At 50.8% G+C, this 18,654-nt stretch overlaps 1 protein-coding gene across 1 annotated transcript in view; it reads left to right on the top strand.

Moving 5' to 3' along the window:
• The window catches only part of WFDC1 (WAP four-disulfide core domain 1), a 28,103-nt gene that overhangs the window by 8,230 nt on the left and 1,219 nt on the right, over nt 1-18,654 (top strand). The window contains exons 2-6 of the mRNA XM_057533458.1: nt 5,998-6,181; nt 10,128-10,211; nt 11,950-12,090; nt 16,458-16,499; nt 17,644-17,716. Of these exons, the coding sequence (XP_057389441.1) occupies nt 5,998-6,181; nt 10,128-10,211; nt 11,950-12,090; nt 16,458-16,499; nt 17,644-17,702 (510 nt within the window). The 3' untranslated portion in view covers nt 17,703-17,716. The remainder of the gene's footprint in view (nt 1-5,997; nt 6,182-10,127; nt 10,212-11,949; nt 12,091-16,457; nt 16,500-17,643; nt 17,717-18,654) is intronic.

Below are 18,654 nucleotides of genomic sequence, written 5' to 3'. Positions count from 1 at the left end.
TATTGAGATGAAATTCACATACTATACAATTAACCACATTACACTGGACAGTTCAGTGGCATTTAGTGCATCGACAGTGTTGTGCAACCACCACCTCTATCTAGTTCCAGAATATTCCCATCACCCCAAAAGGAAAACCCGGACCCGTTAAGCAGCTGCTCCCCACTCCCCTTCCCATACTCGCCCCCTGGCAACCACCAATCTGCTTCCTGTCTCCATAAATTTCCCTATTCTGGACGTTTCATATAAACGCGATCATACAGTACGTGGAATTTGTGTCTGGCTTATTATTCATATTGTTCTGTACCACGCGTTTTTCATTGAACGATATATGGTGACTATGTTAATATGATAGATCCGTGTCCTCTTTTCAGAGACTTCTATGGTGTTCCAGGGTATGGATGTGCAGTTGTTTATTTATCCAGCCTCCTTTGGTTGGGCACCCAGGCACTTGCTTCAGTGGACTCTGGATTTGGACTAGTGGAATTGGGCTTCCCACTGAAGCAGCCCAGAATTGGCATTTCCCTACCTGCTTCCTGAAGATATCAGAAGAAGAATGGCTTTGCAAATCTATAGAGGCTTCTAAAAATATCCCCACAGGGTATGAAAAAAAAAAAATAGCCACCAGGTCGAAACCCTAAGGGAAACCATCTTTATCCAAGTAAGGCATGCCACGCTGGGACATTCTTGTCCGAGCTGTACCATAAATGTATGTTCAGGAGCTACTTTGAAGCAGACTTGCTGTACCATCCTTTTGCAGGGATGAAAATGAAAGATGGAGATCATAGGTTGTCTGGGATGTTCGTGAAGGATGTTGTCAGTCTGGGGTGAGCTGGGATTTGACATGCTGTTGTTTTATTTTCAGCTGAGTGGCAATGGAGGGCTGGGGCTGGCTGGGGCTGGCTGGGGCTGCAGAGAGCGGGGGCCAAGACGAGTTCTTTCCAGAATGTATCCCTGGGGGAGGCAGTTACATGACTACATCCAGAGCTGGGGCTGGTCCAGAGGCGGGCAGGAGGCAGGGGCGTGTGAGAGAGGGGGATCCCGAGCCGACAAAACGGGAAGAATCTCACAGGTGAGACTGGGAAGCAGCTCCCCAGATCCAGGCTCCCGGGACAGGAAATTGCCAGAGTCAGACAGACCCAGGTTTGAACCCTGCCTCTACCACTGGCCAGCTGTGTGACCTGGGGCAAGTGCCTTTAATATTTCTGTGTCTCAGTTTCCTCACCAGTAAAATGGGTTAATAATAGCAGCGAGGGCTGTGCTGAGAATTCCGTGAAATTATGTGAGGACCTAGCACAGCGTTGGCACACAGTGGGAGCTTAATAAATGCTGCCTGCCCTGCAGTGATTATGAGTCAGCCTGCCCAAGTTCTGAGCCTGGCGCTTCCCCATATGGTGAGTATGCGCCTCAGTTTCCTCACCTGTACAATGGGGTCAGCAGGTGTAACTACAGGGGAGCGATGGATGCTACCTCAGGGGACCCTCAGGGAGCAGTGCTGGGGGGGCCGCTTCCTCTTAAGAACTCTGCCAGTTGTTTGCCCCCATCCCCGCCACCGCCCCCCCTCCCTCCCTAGAAATGATGGCACTGCTGCGGGAGGGTTTCTTGCTTGCGCGTCTTTAGACCCCAGTTAGATCCTGAACTCCTTGGGGGCAGGGACCGGCTCATAGGTTTCTTTTGCATCTGCCTCAGCATCACACCTAAACCATCATCAGTGTGTGAGTGAATCGAGGGCGAGAAGGAGGGAGGAAGCAGGAAAGACCAAAAATAAAAGTAATGATAAAACCAACCAATCAGCATCGCTGAGCAGAGCACCCACCGATGTGATCTCATCTGCTCCCTCCACAAATCCCTGCAGCGGGCGCTTACTTCTGGGCCCATTTTGCAGATGAGGAAAACGGAGGCTCAGAGAGGTCATTTTCCTGTATGATGACACAGCTACAGGGGTCCAAGCCAGACTCATCTAATTCCCACACCTGAGCTCAAATCCCTGACTGTTGAGGAAGTCACGGCCTCAGCGCCGTCCATCTTGGTACACTTGAAGGTGGGATGTAACTCCTAAGTTCTTGCCCCAAAGGAAGAGGAGGCATTAGCTGGGCAAGGACAGGGAAGAGTTCTGAGTGCAAGGGACAGTGTGCAGAAGGCCCCAAGGCAAGGAGGAGTTTGGGGTCCTAGCAAACCTTCAAGCACTGACCCCAGACTTATATTCTGGATGCATTATTCTGGCTTCAGGAGGGAGGAGTGTAATATGACCCTTCTCCGCCGGTGGCCTTGGGCAAACCTTTAATTCTCTGAACCTCGGGGGGCCTCATCTTCAGACTGTGGATAAAATAGGACCTGCCCCTCCTGGACTCACGTGACCAAAGGCGTGTGCAGATGCTGGGGGAAAGGTACAGCATGAAGCAAACACGAAGGGACAGCTCCACATCAGTGCAGGCCACCTGGCCTGCAGAGCCAACTTCACAGGGACAGTGTGCAGGTTATTAAACACCTAGAAGGATGAAGGATGCCTGGCACGTGGTGAACCGCCAGTAAGTGCTGCCCGTCACCGTCACGCCTCCATCATTCTCATCGTCACAGCTTTCAATCAACCACAACAAAAACGAACTGAACACTTGCTCTACACCAGGGACGGTCGTAGGTGCTGGGGACACAGGTGGGAAGAAGACCGAGTCCCTAGGAGGACACGTTGTAGGGGGGAGAAAAACAATAAACCGAACAGTGAATCAATACACGGTCCTCCCAAGGGTGATCAGAGGTTTGGAGCTATGTAAGGCAGGCAGAGGGGAACGGGGAGCGCCAGCTACGGGCGCATGTGAGCAGAGACCTGGACCAAGTGAGGGCTGGAACCAGCCGGGCATCTGAGGAGGCAGACACAGCCCGTGCAAAGGTCCAGAGGTGGGACCTCAGAGAGGCCAGGGCGCTGGCCAGGAATGAGCAAGGGGAGAGCGGTGGGACGACAGGAGGGAGGCCAGAGAAGTGGAGGGGCAGGGGGCACGGGGCCAGCTGGGGTCTGACCTTTAGCCCGAGAACTTTGGCCTTTAACCTTTAACCCCCGTGGGCTGGGAAGGTGATCTATTTATTTCGTTTATAAAAGTCCGTTCTTTCTCAGAACACCAGGAAACATCCTTTGTTTAGGACCCTCTGTGAGCATCACCTTGCATGACATGAAATATTTTTCAAAACATTTAATCCTTTAATCTGGGCCCCTCCGTGAAATCGGTTCTTTATCACCCAGGACCATCTGTTGTTCCGGCAGCACCATAAATCACTGGGGCGATTTGACTTCTAAGGCGCTTATCTCTTTTGTTTTCTCCAAATTCTGAGAACCGACATTTGAATTTTCCCTGGAGAGCGCCCCTTTTGGGGGCTGCCCTTAGGAAGTCACCCACCTGGGAGGCGCTGGAGGTGGGTGGAAAGCGTTTCCTGTCTGATCTCCAGGTTCTGTTAAATTTCATAAATGAGGCTTGATGTGAAAACAGGCTGGGCGGAAAAACCAGCCGTCCCTTCCCAGCCACGCTCAGGCATCCTACCTCACCCTCCGAAGGAGGCCAGGGCAGCTGTCACCTCCGATTAGGATTCAAATGGTGGGGCCCCAACGTGGGTCCGATTTTGCTAATTCTTAAGAAAATGAACTGAGTTAATGGTGCGGGATTATGTGCCCTGCCTGCATCTTGGAAATTATTCCTGAGGATACAGGAATTTGGGGCACCCAGCCGACCAGAGGATGGCAAAAAGACTGAACCAGGAGTTAGAAGATCCAGGAGTTACAAGGTTGCCCCTTTATTTTGGCTTCGTTTCCGCCAAATGTTGGCTTTGTATTCATTTTTGCTTTTCACAAGTTAAATGATTTATATAAGGGAGAAAAGATGAATTCACTGGGTACAAACTACTATACACAAAATAGATGAGCAACAAGGGTCTACTGTAAAGCACAGGGAATTATATTCAATATCTTGGAATAACCTCTAATGGAAAATAATCTGAAAAAATATATATGTATAACTGAATCACTTTGCTGCACACCTGAAATTAACACAAGATCGGAAATCAACTCTGCTTCTATTAAAAAAAAAAAAAGGAATTCTCTGGCTGAAGCAGGGAGGGCCAGGAGCCCCACCCTCCCCAGACTGCACCCCTTCCCCGCTCCACTTGGTCACGGTTTCCTCCCCCCACCCGCCCCCACTGCCCAGTCTTAGCCCCTGGGGGGGGCGGTCCCTGGGAGGTAGTTTGAGAACCACTGGTCCTTGTGATTGCGCGCGTTGGCAGATGTGTCTGGTCGGGACCTGTTCTCGGTGACCCGACGCCCCCTACTGGGCACTGGGAGCAGCGTGTGGAGTTTCCGCAATAGCTGTGGCGGAAGGACGTTCATGCATCCTTGACCTTTGAGGGCATACACCATTGTGTAGCTTGCCTTTTATTTATTTATATACTAACATATAAGGTTTTCCCTGTCATTAATCATTCTTAAGTACTTCTACCTTTTAAGTTTTTTGATTGTCTTCTTTAAATTGAAAAAAAATCAATGTGTTCATGGCAATATATATATATTGGAACCTGTGCAAAAGAGCATGCAATAAGGGGAAAAAAGTGTACAATAAGGAGAACTCTCCCTTGGCTTCAGAACCTAACTCTTCTCTCCAGAGGCAGTCTTTGACCAACGGCTGCTGTGTATGCTTGTATATCCTTCCAAGGATGTTCTAGGCCTGTTAAACATGCATATTACATGTGTGTGCATATGAATATTTGGAAACATAGGTGACGAGCAGACAGACTGTTCTGTGTCTTAATTTTCTTCATGAACCACCATCTCTTGGGGATCTCTCATCAGCAGGTTTTAGTGGCTGCATGCTATTCCAGTCTGCAGACGTGCATTATTTACTTGGACGGTACAAGGTGCAGGAGTTTGAAATACATATATGTTGGGGGAGATCGGGGGACCAGTAGGTAAAGCATTTTATATGGGCGGAGCAGTTCAGGCATAAGCCGGAGGCGGGGCAAGCCAGGGTGGTTTTTCCCCCAAAGAACATACTCTGTATCTAACTCTGTGCCTGAGTGTGCGTGTGTGTGTGCGCACACCCGTGTAGGGATGTGTAAGACCTGCCCTCCATACACCCTACCTTCATATCCAGAAGCAGAACAGTGTTCCTGGCACAGATGGGGTCTGGTGTGACTTCAACTCTCCCAACCCCATCTCTAAAATGCTTCTTTTATTGGTAATGAGTCCACACTTCCTGTATGTTAAATAGGATATCATATTTGTAACTCTTTCTGGAAACATAGTACCAAAAAGTGTGAAAATCCTGAGTTCAGCTCCATGAATCCCCGCAAAACGAACACACCATGGAACCAGCACCCAGATCGAGAAGCAGAACGGGGCCAGCCCCCAGGGACCCCAGACCCCCTTCAGGTCACCACCCACCAGGTGACCACGCTCCTGGTCTCACACCAGACATCAGCTTTGCCTGTTTTTGAATGAAACCTATAGATGGATTCACACTGTATGTTCTCTTGTGAGCTGACTTCTTTTTTTTTCTCAGTGTTATGCCTGTGACATTTATCCACGCCGTTTGCTACGTGAATTTATTCATTTTGTGTGTGATTTGTAAATTCTCAAAGCTCTATATGAACACATGAATTATAAGAAGTATATAAATATGTGTGTATCTAGGTGTGTTTGTATACATACATATACATATATACCCTATTTTATATGTAAATACATACATATATGTACATACATACATATAAACGTCAGGATAGACACTTAACATACAACTCTTATCCAGATTGATTTATCCTTTTTGCTGCTGATGGGCTTACAGTCATTTCAGTTTGGGGCTATTACAAAGAGAAACAGCGTCCTTTCATCCTCAGAGCAACCCGCTGAGGCTGGTTCTGCTGTGATCACGCGAGGACGCGGCGGCTCAGAGAGGCCCAGCGACTCGCCCGCGGCGCACAGCACCCGCCCCGTCCCGCTGACGCCCCCTCTTCCCGCAGGCCGAGGAGGCAGGAGGCCCCCGACAGCCCCGCGCCGACCGTTGCCCGCCGCCCCCGCGCTCGCTGCCCCCCGGCGCCTGCCAGGCGGCGCGCTGCCAGGCTGACTCTGAGTGCCCGCGGCACCGGCGCTGCTGCTACAACGGCTGCGCCTACGCCTGCCTGGAGGCCGTGCCGCCCCCGCCAGGTAGGTGCTCCGTGCCGGGGGAGACAGGATGGGGGGCGCGGGGAACTGTCCTGCCCGGCGCTGCCCGACTGGAGGAACAGCTGGGCTTACACCTGGACCCCCTGGGCGGGCCGCCCTGTGAGATGGGAGCATAGCGCTCCTGGAGCAAGCATGCATTGAGCGCCTGCTGTATGCGGGGCTCACCATTGCCGACAGAGAACTACAGACCAGGGGCCGCCCGTCCCAAGGAAAATACCCCTCCTATGAAGATGGGGGAGATTTCTCATAAAAAGTCCAGATTTCCAGCTTTTCCTTTTTTTTAATTTTTTTTAAAATTTTGTTTATTTTTGGCTGCGTTGGGTCTTCGTTGCTGCGCACGGGCTTCCTCTAGTTGCTGAGAGCGGGGGCTACTCTTCCTTGCTGTGCGCGGGCTTCTCACTGCGGTGGCTTCTCTTGTTGTGGAACACGGACTCTAGGGCGCGGGCTTAGTTGCTCTGCGGCATGTGCGATCTTCCCGGACCAGGGGTCGAACCTGTGTGCCCTGCATTGGCAGGCGGATTCTTAACCACTGCGCCACCACGGAAGTCCTCCAGCTTTTCTTAAAAATACTGGACCGCATTCCCTGGGCCACCATCTGCTGGAGCCTCAGGTGCCCCTAGATGGCAGCGGGGGCGGCCCCCAGGTTTCCAGGGACCCCACAAGGCCCACTTCACTCATGACGCCTGGCCCTGGGGGTATTTGAGATGGAGACCTGACACCTTAGTGATCCAGGTGGGCACGCAGACTCCTGGGTTCAGATCCACTGGCTAGCTGGTCACCAACTTAAACCCGCACTTGTGAAGCAGGGCTGAAAGGAGACTGTGCAGCTCACGCGGAGCGCCCCGTCCGCCTCCGGCAAGGAGGAGAGAATCAGTAGGATGTTTGTTGAATCTAAACGGGGAATCTCTTTGGGAGATGCAGTCCTCAGGGGTTCATCTGTGGAGGGAAGGAGTTTCAGATCCCTTCTGGAGAGGTTTGGGAGGGGAGGGAAGGGAGCCTGGGGGGAGTACAGGGTGGGGCTGATTATGGGCAGCTGAGTGGAGAAAAGCTGCCCTAAAAGTTTCCTCCGCTCCCAGTTCTGCTTGGGGCTGAGCCTTTGGAGGACAGCAGCCTGTTAGGACTGCACTTCCAGCCGGAGGCTGTGGTCCCCCTGGGCCCTCATTACTGAGGCCTACCCCCTCCTCAAGGCCAAGGTGAGAACGAACACACCCAGTTCTCTTTGGGGTGAGGTCACAGCGACGGCAAGGGACTCGGCACCCTTAATAATGCTCATAATTACAGTCTGTGCTGCCTCTGAGTACTGCCTCATGGCCACGCTGCCTCCTACAGGGCCTTTTATGAGAAAGACAAAATAGCACCCCTTCCTGGTGGAGGAAGTACGTGAAAGTGTGCCCATCTGGTTGGACAAGTCAAAAAGGTGCCCCTTCCTTTGGACTGAGACAGGGCATAGGGACTCCAGCCTTACTTGCTGCCTAGAACAGGTGCTTCTGAGCAGTGCACAAACTGTACAACTGTCCATGACATTCCAAATGGCCTTTCCTTACACCATCTCATTTAATGCTCACACAGTCCCATGGGGTGGAGAGACCACTATCAGCCCTGTTTTACAGCTGAAGACACGGGAGCTCAGAGAAGCTGAGTACGTTGCCCAAAGTCACACAGCAGGCAGAGCTGGCATTTCAATTTAGTCTTCTGACTGTGGAGAAGTGTCCACTGCCTTAGGCTCCGAGTGTAGGGATATGGGGCCCCAGGTTCATTTGTGGGATCCCCCACTGCCCAGAACATCCTTCCCCCGGACACCCACACAGCTCACTTCCTCACCTCCTTCAGATCTCAGGCAGAGGTGGTCACTTTCTCAGAGAAGTTTCCCTCTCTAAATGGTAATCTTTCTTCTGGCCATTGCTTACTGCCTTCTGGCTTAAGCTTTCTTTATAGCCCAGTCTAGAATATTGTGTTTCATTTGTTTCCTGATCGTTCCCCTAACTTGAAGGTTGGCCCCGTGAGGCAGGAAGGTTGGTTTGTTTCATTCACTGCTGTATCCCCACTACCTAAAATAGTCTCTGGACACATAAAAGGTACTCAATGAGGAATGGATGAATCAATGGAGGCCTAGCTTTCACTGGCCAACAGGAAGGGCCGACAAAATATTAGTCAGTCATAATAAGAATTATGATAATAATATCTAGAACAAGGTTCCTCACCCTTGGCACTCTTGACGTTTGGGCTTGGATAATTCTAGTTGGGGTGGGCAGTGGGGCGCTGACCTGGGCAGCAACCCTGGCCTCTACCCACTAGATGGCAGTGGTGCCCCCGTCCCACACTGGGACAACCAAAAATATCTCTAGACTTTACTAGATGTTTCCTCGGGGGGCAAAATCGCTCCAGATTGAGAACCGCTGATGTAACATGACTTGAAATGCACCAGGCCCTGTTCTAAGCAGCTTACACACTTCCTTGCAGTCAGCATGTGGGTTCCCTCCAAAGCAGACCCCGAGATAAGGTCTCGAGTGAGGGGAGTTTATTTAGCAGGTGATCCCAGGAAGTTCTAGCTGGGGAGCAGAGAGGCGAGACCCTGGGCCTCCAGGCCTTTAGGGTCTGCATATTGATGGGAGACCTTGACCAAATTTCAGTATTCCAAAAAGTATAGCAAAATGTGTACATTTCCCTGTACAGGAAAAATTAATACATTTCCTATTTAGTGAAAAATAGCATTGAAAATACATTTTCTAACATTAAGTCCGAGGCGGTGGGGAGAAGGAGGAAAGAACCAGAAGATTGGAAATAGAGGCTCTGGAACCATGTCTCACCCCTCTCGTTTGGAAGTTGTAAACTGCTGGTTCTGCTGTTTCCATTTCCACACTGAGAGCAACCATCTTATAACCATATTGTGCTGTTTTAAAGAAAAAAGCTAACCGGTATTTTTACCAATCCCTATCTAGGTACTTTCAAAGGCACTAGACAGCACATCAATCTCTTTATTTTGGAGTCAGACTAAAGCAGAGGTCATAAACGAATGTGATCCCAGACCAGTTTTATTTAATCTCCAAAGTACTTAAAATTTTAAAAAATTATTTGCCAACATTTAAAACCAAGAGTTTATATTTTTTAAAATATAGACCTAAAGTTAAAAAAACACACACAAAAAAACACCCAGAGGCTCTGGGAACACGGGGAACAGCTGGCCAGAGCTGACCAGCCGCTGACCCACTGAGGCAGGAACACTCTCCAGTTGGCCGTGATCCTACCCAGCCTGCCTTTCTCCTTTATGTTACCTATCTGTCCCCAGAGGCATTTGGGTTTTCAATCCCTATTTGGGGCTTTGAAGACCTTCCAGTCTACTACATGGTCACTCTTCCTGTTAAAAATGTATTGGTTAGAGAACAGGCCATGATGCTGTAACAAAAAGACCCACAAACTCAGGGGCCCAACCTATTAGACGTTTACTTCTCCCTTGGTTAAAAGGCCGGAGTCGACAGGTGGTCCATGACAGGCAGGTGTCTCTGCTCCAGTCACCCAGGGACCCAGGTTCCCTCTGTCTCATTGCTCCACATGGTCCAAGTGGCTCCCAGTCTGCAGGAAGCGGGAAAGAGAGAGGGAGGGGACCCCACAGGTAACCATACAAGGGAAAGCTGGGATGTGGCATCGTTACTTCTGCTCATATCCAATTGGCCAGAACTCAGTCACATGGCACACCTTGCTGCACGGGAGGCTGGGAAATGTAGTTTCCAGCTTGGCCAGCCAGTGCCTAGCTGAAACTCAAGAGTTCTGTTACTAAAAGGAAGGGATGAACTTTTGCTGGGGAACTGAGTTGTTTCTCCTGCGGGGCGGCTCTGTGTTTCATCATGAGATGCAGGCTCCCCATCCCCAGAGGCTGGGGCATTTCTCAGCTGCCTGAGGGCCTCGATTTAACCATCTATTATCTTGTCAGTTTTAGACTGGCTAGTGCAGCCGAAACCTCGATGGCTTGGGGGCAACGGCTGGCTCCTAGACGGCCCTGAGGAGGCATTGCAAGGTACCTGCAGGGTGATGCCCAACCCGACAGCAGAGCCAGGGTCCCCCCACTTCTCAGGTGCCCCCAGAAAACTGATAACCGGGGTCAGCCTCTGCTCCGGCAGGCTGCCTGTCCTCAAATACCTGGCCTGCTTGGACCCTCCCCCCCCGACACGGAAGGGCATGGCTGGGTCTTGGCCAGGCTCTCAGAATCCCCAGAACAGTGTGGGGTTTGACTGTCCCTGGCAATGGGGTCTCCTCCCTGGGTGGAGAATTCAAAGGGAGGGGGCTTGGGGTTTTCAGATCCCTCAGATCACCATAAGGGGTTCACTGTTCCCCGCTGACGAGGCCTCCTTCCGGGGTGGGTGCAGCACAGTTTCTGAAAGGAATGGCAGGCAGGCCCAGGGGCCTGGAGCACTGTGGGGGTGTGGCTGTGAGGGAGCTCCTTTGCGTGTGTGCAGCTGTGCTTGTGACCCTGCATACATCCGAGTGCGTGACTGTGTGTGTCAGGGTGTGCAGCTGTGCTTGTGACCCTGCATACATCCGAGTGCGCGACCGTGTGTGTCAGGGTGTGCAGCTGTGCTTGTGACCCTGCATACATCCCAGTGCGTGACCGTGTCTGTCAGGGTGTGCAGCTGTGCTTGTGACCCTCCATACATCCGAGTGCGTGACCGTGTGTGTCAGGGTGTGCAGCTGTGCTTGTGACCCTGCATACATCCGAGTGCGTGACTGTGTGTGTCAGGGTGTGCAGCTGCGCTTGTGACCCTGCATACATCCGAGTGCGTGACCGTGTGTGTCAGGGTGTGCAGCTGTGCTTGTGACCCTCCATACATCCGAGTGCGTGACCGTGTGTGTCAAGGTGTGCAGCTGTGCTTGTGACCCTGCATACATCCGAGTGCGTGACCGTGTGTGTCAGGGTGTGCAGCTGTGCTTGTGACCCTGCATACATCCCAGTGCGTGACCGTGTGTGTCAGGGTGTGCAGCTGTGCTTGTGACCCTGCATACATCCGAGTGCATGACCGTGTGTGTCAGGGTGTGCAGCTGTGCTTGTGACCCTGCATACATCCGAGTGCGTGACCGTGTGTGTCAGGGTGTGCAGCTGTGCTTGTGACCCTGCATACATCCCAGTGCGTGACCGTGTCTGTCAGGGTGTGCAGCTGTGCATGAAGCCGGCTGGCTGTGCTTGTGGCCGTGTGTCTGAGAACTTGTGCATCCGTGTTTGTGCAGATGTGTGCAACTGTAGGGGCGTGTGTGTGTGCAGGATTTGTGTGCATGTGAACGTGGGTGTGGATATGGCTGTGTGTGTGTGTGTATACGTGTGTTAGGACTTGTGGGGCGGCGAAAATGTGTGTATGTGATATGTGTGTGTACAGGATTTTGGTGGGTAAACACATATGTACGTGTGATTATAAGTATGAGCCTATGTGTTTCATTGTGTGGGGATGAATGTACATGTACTGGGTTGGCCAAAAAGTTCGTTCGGTTTTAAGTAAAAATTGACATTTTTTCATTTTCACAAAGAACTTTTCTTGAACAACGCATTCGCTAACCGAACGAACTTTTTGGCCAACCCAATATGCATGTCATGATGCCTGCATGCGAGGGCATGTTTGGGATCATGTGACTTTGGGCTACCCCTGTGTGCATGTGTGTGTGCAGAGACCCCAGGCACAGCGTGGAATCTGGGGTGCTGATGAGAGGCGGCCCCTCTGCCCCCATGGGGGCTGCCCCTGAGCCCCCCGCGTGTGTGTCCCCCGCAGCAGAGGCCTGCAGCACCACAGAGGACGGGGCCGAGCCACTCCTCTGCCCCTCAGGCTATGAGTGCCACATCCTGAGCCCGGGTGACCTGGCTGAGGGCATCCCCAACAGCGGGCAGTGTGTCAAGCAGCGCCGGCCGGCAGGTGAGTGTGGACACTGAGCCCCACCCCACTCTCCCCGGAACCCCCCACGGGAGACCCGTCCCAAAGGAAACCCCCGGCCCCTGAGCCTGGCCACGCCCTCCTCCTGTCCCCTCTCTGCCCTGCTCCTCTCCACCTTCTCTCTCCTCATCTGAGCGGGATGCAGGCAAACCCCAGCTCAGCCACCTCCTGCCTGGCTGACCTTGGGGTCAGTTGTTTCAAATCTCTGAGCCTCGGTTTTCTTATCTGTAAAATGGGGCCACTGCATGCTGGGTTATGGGGATTAATTGAAATCATACGCGTGATGCCACAGCAGAGACAAAGAGGTGCTCAGTAAAAGTTGAATAATCTATATCTATCTATCTATCCATTTTAAACTGCACAGAATTTGAATTGTCTGAGAACCCTTAACTTCTCTCTGCTAGGACTGTTCAGTGTGACTTAATTAGTATTTGTCTTTGGAGACAAGGCAATAAATAGTTCAGTGAAGGGCATGAATAGTGTGGCTTTAGTTTGCATACTTTTCCCCAGGGGGGCAAGGAGGACAGAGGAGGGACTGCTGAGGGTACCTAAAAGTCACTCCTGCCTCATGCAAGGCGTAAGGTCAAGAGGTTAGGCATGGAATTTGCCAGAAATGTGTGGCAAGCAAAGAATCAGGAACTTCAGGGAGATGGAGGGGGTGAGCATGTCAAAGTTGAGCTTACTGGAACTTTGAGACCATACCCTCCAGGGCCCACGTCCCCACTTCAGCATCTCTTAGTCCTAATAGCTGAGGATAGCACCTCGGTCAAAATCGAAGATAATCACAGCGACCTTACTGGCCCAAAGAACCCATCACATGCATTATCTGCCAAAGCATTTCTTTTTCCTCATTTGAGAATTTATTTCTCTGAGGTGTTTCAAGAAAGACATAGATGTTAAACCTGTTACACATTTAACATCAGCATCATTGCAAATAATAAAATTATGAGACATGGAACTGTCTCGGGAATCCTGGTTCCTGGAATTCTGAGCTTTGAAAAAAATTACGTATAAAAGGATTGGAACCAACCAGGAATCTGAGATTTCTCCTACATTCCACTTGCTATTTAGGTTTATAAGTAGGTTCTCCAGCCAGACGGCCAGGGTTCCAGTGGCCACTTGGCCCCTTGCTGCTGTGTGTGGCAAATCGCCCAACCTTTTCAGGCCTCGCTTTCCTTATCTGTAAACAGGGCTAATAGTAGTTAAGCTACTTCACAGACTCTTTGAGGAGCCACTGAGTTAATCCATGTAAATAGACCATGTCTGTAGTTTCTCAAGCACAGAACCGAATCCCTTCTGTTGGCACCACTGCTGTCTGTAGACACCACAGTGGACGGAGTATGCAGGTGGACGGGATACGCAGTCCTTCGGACATACAACCCCAAGAACAGGCCAGCCTGTAGGAACCTGCTGGAAGGGGCAGCTTTTTCCAAAAGAGCTGGGGATGGTGGGGCTTAGTCAGGAGTCCTCTGAACCGAAATGTCGTGTTTGTAACTGGAAAGGCCTGGAATCACGTGGCCTTTCTCATCTCCTGATCGTGCTCATTCAGTTACATGACCTCCAAGACCAGGGTAAGCCAGACAGGTTCAAACCCGTTCTCGAGGCACCAAACCAGTTCAAAAAGGACCCACTTCAAGGATGGAGGTAAACAAAGAGACAGTCAGGTGACTGTACCGATGACGCCCGGGGTTGATTGAGGCCCTTGTGGGTGCTCCCCTAAGCTTCAGTGCGAGCCTGCAAAGGCAGAAGTATGACCAGGAGCAGCGTCGAGTGTGATTAAGACTGCAGGCCACTGAAACGGGTTCAAATGCTGCGGCATTCTTCCCCGGTGACCTTGGGCAGCTAACCTAAGCTTTCTTAGCCTCAGTTTCTTCATCTGTAAAATGGGGCAATGAGGGTCACGATAGTAATTGCTTCTTGGGGTAGTGACGAAGCTTGAATGAGAGAACACTTATAAAGCGCTTAGGGCAGCGCCTGACACATAGTAGGTCCCCAACCGATGTGCGCCGCCGTCATCTGTCTTCCGCAAGAGGGAGGACTGGAGATCAGAAACGTGCCCAGACAATGCATACACCTAACAGGGAGCAGAGTGAGAATTCCAAGCCTGGCCACCTGCTCCAAAGCCCATGGGTGTGTGTCCTCCCCCACCCACAGGAATGATCGGAGCCTTCTAGATAGAAATGTAATTGAAATTTCCCCTAGCCTTGTCCCCAGAGGGCTGTCACTTAGCAATAATTATTGGTAATTGTACAGGAGTTTGGAAGTATCTTAAATTCCAACAACTTCCCTTGGAGCAACGGTCTCGGGGAGGAGAGGAGCGCTCTTGTCCCAGGGTAACCAAACAAAAAGCCTTGGATTTTAAGTTTTTAAAAAACTGCATATTTGAGGTAATTTCTTTTTTTAATTTTTTAAAATTTTTTGGCTGCGTTGGGTCTTCGTTGTGGTGCACGGGCTTCTCATTGCGGTGGCTTCTCTTGTTGTGGAGCACAGGCTCTAGGCGCGTGGGCTTCAGTAGTTGTGGCACGTGGGCTCAGTCGTTGTGGCTCACAGGCTCTAGAGCGCAGGCTCAGTAGTTGTGGCGCATGGGCTTAGTTGCTCCGCGGCATGTGGGATCTTCCCAGATCAGAGCTCGAACCCGTGTTCCCTGCGTTGGCAGGCGGATTCTTAACCACTGCACCACCAGGGAAGTCCTGAAGTAATTTCTGACTTAACAGAAAAGCAGCAAGGAGAGTCCCTTGGACCCTCCACCCTAATTCATCAATTGTTAAATACTGTTTCCTTTATGGTGCTCTCTCTGCCTCTCTCCCAACCCTGCGCTCTCTCTATATATAAATCCACATCGTTACTTTTTGGAACTGTCTGAGAATAAGTTACAGGTCTCGTGCCCACGCCTAAGATGCAGGTCTCTGCTGAGAGCCGGCTGCTACAGGGGGCCGAGGGCCGCCTGAGTTCAGCCTGGACCCTGACGTCTGAGGAGTTCATGTCTTTCTTGAGAGGAAAATGAACATCAACACAGGCAGTAGATCTGATTTCTCGGCGAGCAGGGTCGGGGTCCTCGGTGCATCTTTTTATTTTATTTTATTTTACTTTATTGAAGTGTAATTGATTTACAATGTCATGTTAGTTTCAGGTGTACAACACAGTGATTCAGATATACACACATATATATATCTGTTCCTTTTCAGGTTGTTTTCCCTTATAGGTTATTACAAAATATTGAGTAGAGTTCCCTGTGCTATACAGTAGGTCCTGGTTGGTTATCTGTTTTCTACATAGTCGTGTGTACATGTTAATGCCAACCTCCTAGTTTATCCCCACCCCGTGCATCTTCTGAGTGGGTTCCTTGCTGCTCCGATACTGACCATCCAAGACTGAGATGTGGGAGATGAGCCCCCCCCCCCCACCCCCGACTCTTCCCTCTGACAAAGTGACCTCACTGGATACTGCCTGGGAAGGATAACATGGGCGCACAGCCCAGAGCAGGGGCTCAGATCCATAGGTTTGTTTTGTCAAAGTGACACTTGTGGTAAACACACCTGGTGTGAGGAAGGGGTCCATTTCCGCACAGACCACCATCTCCTGCCCATGGCGTCAGGGGCCAGAATTCACCCCCAGGGAGGAGGGAGGAGCAGGAATGTTTCGGAGAGCCTCCGGCCTGGAAGAATTTTGCCATTTGCTTCGGAAAATAGCTGTAAATGGAAAAATCATTGTAAATAGTAGTCGTTGAGGTTGCTGATAAGCTCTCTGCCCGAGGGTGTGGATCAGCCGTTGGTTCTGTCGCCTTGTACAGTAAATGTCAGTGCTGGTCCTGGACACCCTGATGATTTTTAGGATAGCCACAGAAGAGAAGGAAACAAAATGCCCGCTGAGTACATAAATATGATTTTTATTGAGATATGATTGGCATATAATATTAGTTTCAAGTGTACAAATGTGATTTATTAACCTTATAGCAGTCATATGAGACTGATGCACAGAGCGGGGAGGGGGGAGTTTACCCGTAGACGCATTGCCAAGTGAAACGTCTGCATGATCTGGCCAGGTTTCTCCACTCTCCCACGTTAAATTTCCCCAACTCCCACCATAAAATGTTTTACTGCTGTGATAGGGTGGGGGCTGAGGAAGGAGTTGGTTGATGACAGTCAACAGTGGGAACTGGGTCGTTCTGCTTCTGCATTTAATCGGCTGCAGTGTCACACGTCACTGTAGCTTCTGGAAAATTCCACTGTACACTTACTTGTGAGAGAATGAGAGTGAAAAACACAAATAATTTCTTAGCATTGTTATGAAAATAGTTTTGGCCTTATAAACTCCCCGAAAGGAGTTTAATCCTCTCACTTCTTTTCCAGATGGGCGATTCTTACGACACAAATTTTACAAAGAATATCCAGGTAAGAGAAGAACCATTCTTACTTTGCAGAGAGTACTAAAAAGGGCAGTGGGCATTTCTGGGGTGAAGAAAAGAAACCCAATGGACTGTTCTGAGAACTACAGTTTGAAGCTGCTATGAAGGAAAATGACTGTATTCTCCCTGGTTGCTTTTATGCTGTCAGATGGCATGTTGGGGGTAAGGTGCTAGGATGCCAAGATGCTTCTGTTGTGAAAAATCTCTCCTCTAGCCTGTGCAGTCCTCCACGTGGGCAGGAGTCCAGGCTGCAGGCTGGGACTGAGGCAGCAGCTCAGGGATGGCTCATAGGGGACAAAATGGGAATTAGATTGGGAAATAAGGTAGAAGCCCTGTTGTCTGATGGTGGGCAAGAGGGGCTTACAGCAAACACAGCTTCATGCTGAACATCAGAACCTGGGACTAGACGTGCAAAAGTTCCTCCTGCTTTCATTGAGGGAGTTAGAAAATATGGCTGACACCATCCCTCCAGCCAATCATCGATCCAGTTATCCATCGATCCATCCATGCACCCATCCATCCATCCATCCATCCATCCATCCATTCTTCCATTCATCCACCATATCTTTTTAAAGAATTGACAGTACATATTTATCAAAAATTACTCTTCATGCCTTGCTGGAGGTTGCTACGTTTATGAACATGGCAGACCCAGTCCCTGCTATCATGCAGCTGATAGCAAGCAAGAAAGTATTAATAAAACATGAATAAGGTCCAAGTGGTTATTTAGTGCCAACAGTGATCAGGGCCATTGAGGTCACATTCAGGACACTGTGAAAAGGACACCTTAGACTAGGATGTCAAGGAAGGCTTCCCAACGAGGGGATATTGAAGCCCAGTATGAAGAATAAGAAATAGTGGGCAGAGGGACAGCAGATGTGGAAATCCTGAGGTGGAATCAACTTGGCCATCACAGCAGTCGGAGAACGTCGTGAGCACGGGGCTGGGGGGGAACGGCAGGAGTTGAGGGCAGACCACACGGGCTGGGGGACCTCTTTGGGGAAGGAGAGGGGGCAGGGCCAGGGCGCCAGGCCAGGCTGAGGTGTTTGGACTTAGTTTGGCTGGTGAGCCGTGAGCATCTGAGCAGGAATCCACACGCCTTCCCTGACAGAGCCCACTTCTTTTCGCAGAGGGTGCCTCCAAAAATGTGGCAGAACACGGGAAAGGACAGCAGAAGCACTTTCAATAAAGCGACGGCAGCAGGTAAGTGGGAGGCGGGATGCGTCAGTGACAGCAGGTGGCTTTGGGCAGCCAGGTGTCCAAGGTAGCTTTCATCACGAAGTTGAACAGTGGGAGGGCAAGAGTAGGGCTTTACCTGCGGGTAGAATTTGAAAATTCCCTTATAATTTTAAAGTGAACATACGAGAGCTTTGGGCATGCTCAGAAGTGGAAGTTTCTATAGCCCGTGGCCCTAAATCCAAGGACCAGACTAGGTTGTAACTTACACATTCCTTTGCTTTCATGCCTCCGTGAACAGACAGACAAGCCCTCCTCTGTCCCATGAAGTTGGTCCCTCTGTCTCCCTCCCTCTGCCACGCGGTGCTATCCAGGGCCAACTCTCAGGCGTGAACCGGGTGCCCAGAGGTTCAGCAGTCATTCGTGGAAATCTCCAGTGTGTGCAGGCGTGGTGCTGGGGGGACGCCGTGGATAAATCAGGGCTCCTGCTCTCGGGGGCTTACATCCTAGTAGGAGACTAAACCGGGCAACCAGTAAGTCAGCAAGAAAGGCCCAGCCTGCAATAGTGTCGTGAAGGAAGCTGGACAGACAGGTGATGTGATGCGGGGTAGCCAGGCGAGGAGGGAGCTGCTTCAGATCGGGGCCAGGAAGGAAGGCCGCTGTGAGCAGGTGATATCTGAGCCAAGATCTGACACGGGCACCCAGGCAGAGGGAGCGGGAAGGGCAAAAGTCCTGAGGCAGGAAAGATCTTGCTTTGAGGAACCCCACGGAGGCCACTGGGGTGGGAACAGAATGATGGTGGGGAAGGCTGGCATCAGAGGTGACCAGGTAAGGAAGGCACAGGCTCTGCTCTCAGATGCTCTTCAAGGTGAGATGCAGGTGGATGCAAAGGTCCAGGGGTCTTGGCCAGTAAAACCTGAACACCCACCCAGCGCTGTGAAAGCTCAAGCCTATGCATGGTAAAC

Source organism: Balaenoptera acutorostrata, chromosome 19 (assembly GCF_949987535.1).
Source record: "Balaenoptera acutorostrata chromosome 19, mBalAcu1.1, whole genome shotgun sequence".
Lineage (NCBI taxonomy): Eukaryota > Metazoa > Chordata > Mammalia > Artiodactyla > Balaenopteridae > Balaenoptera > Balaenoptera acutorostrata.
This window is presented reverse-complemented; position numbering and strand designations above follow the sequence as displayed.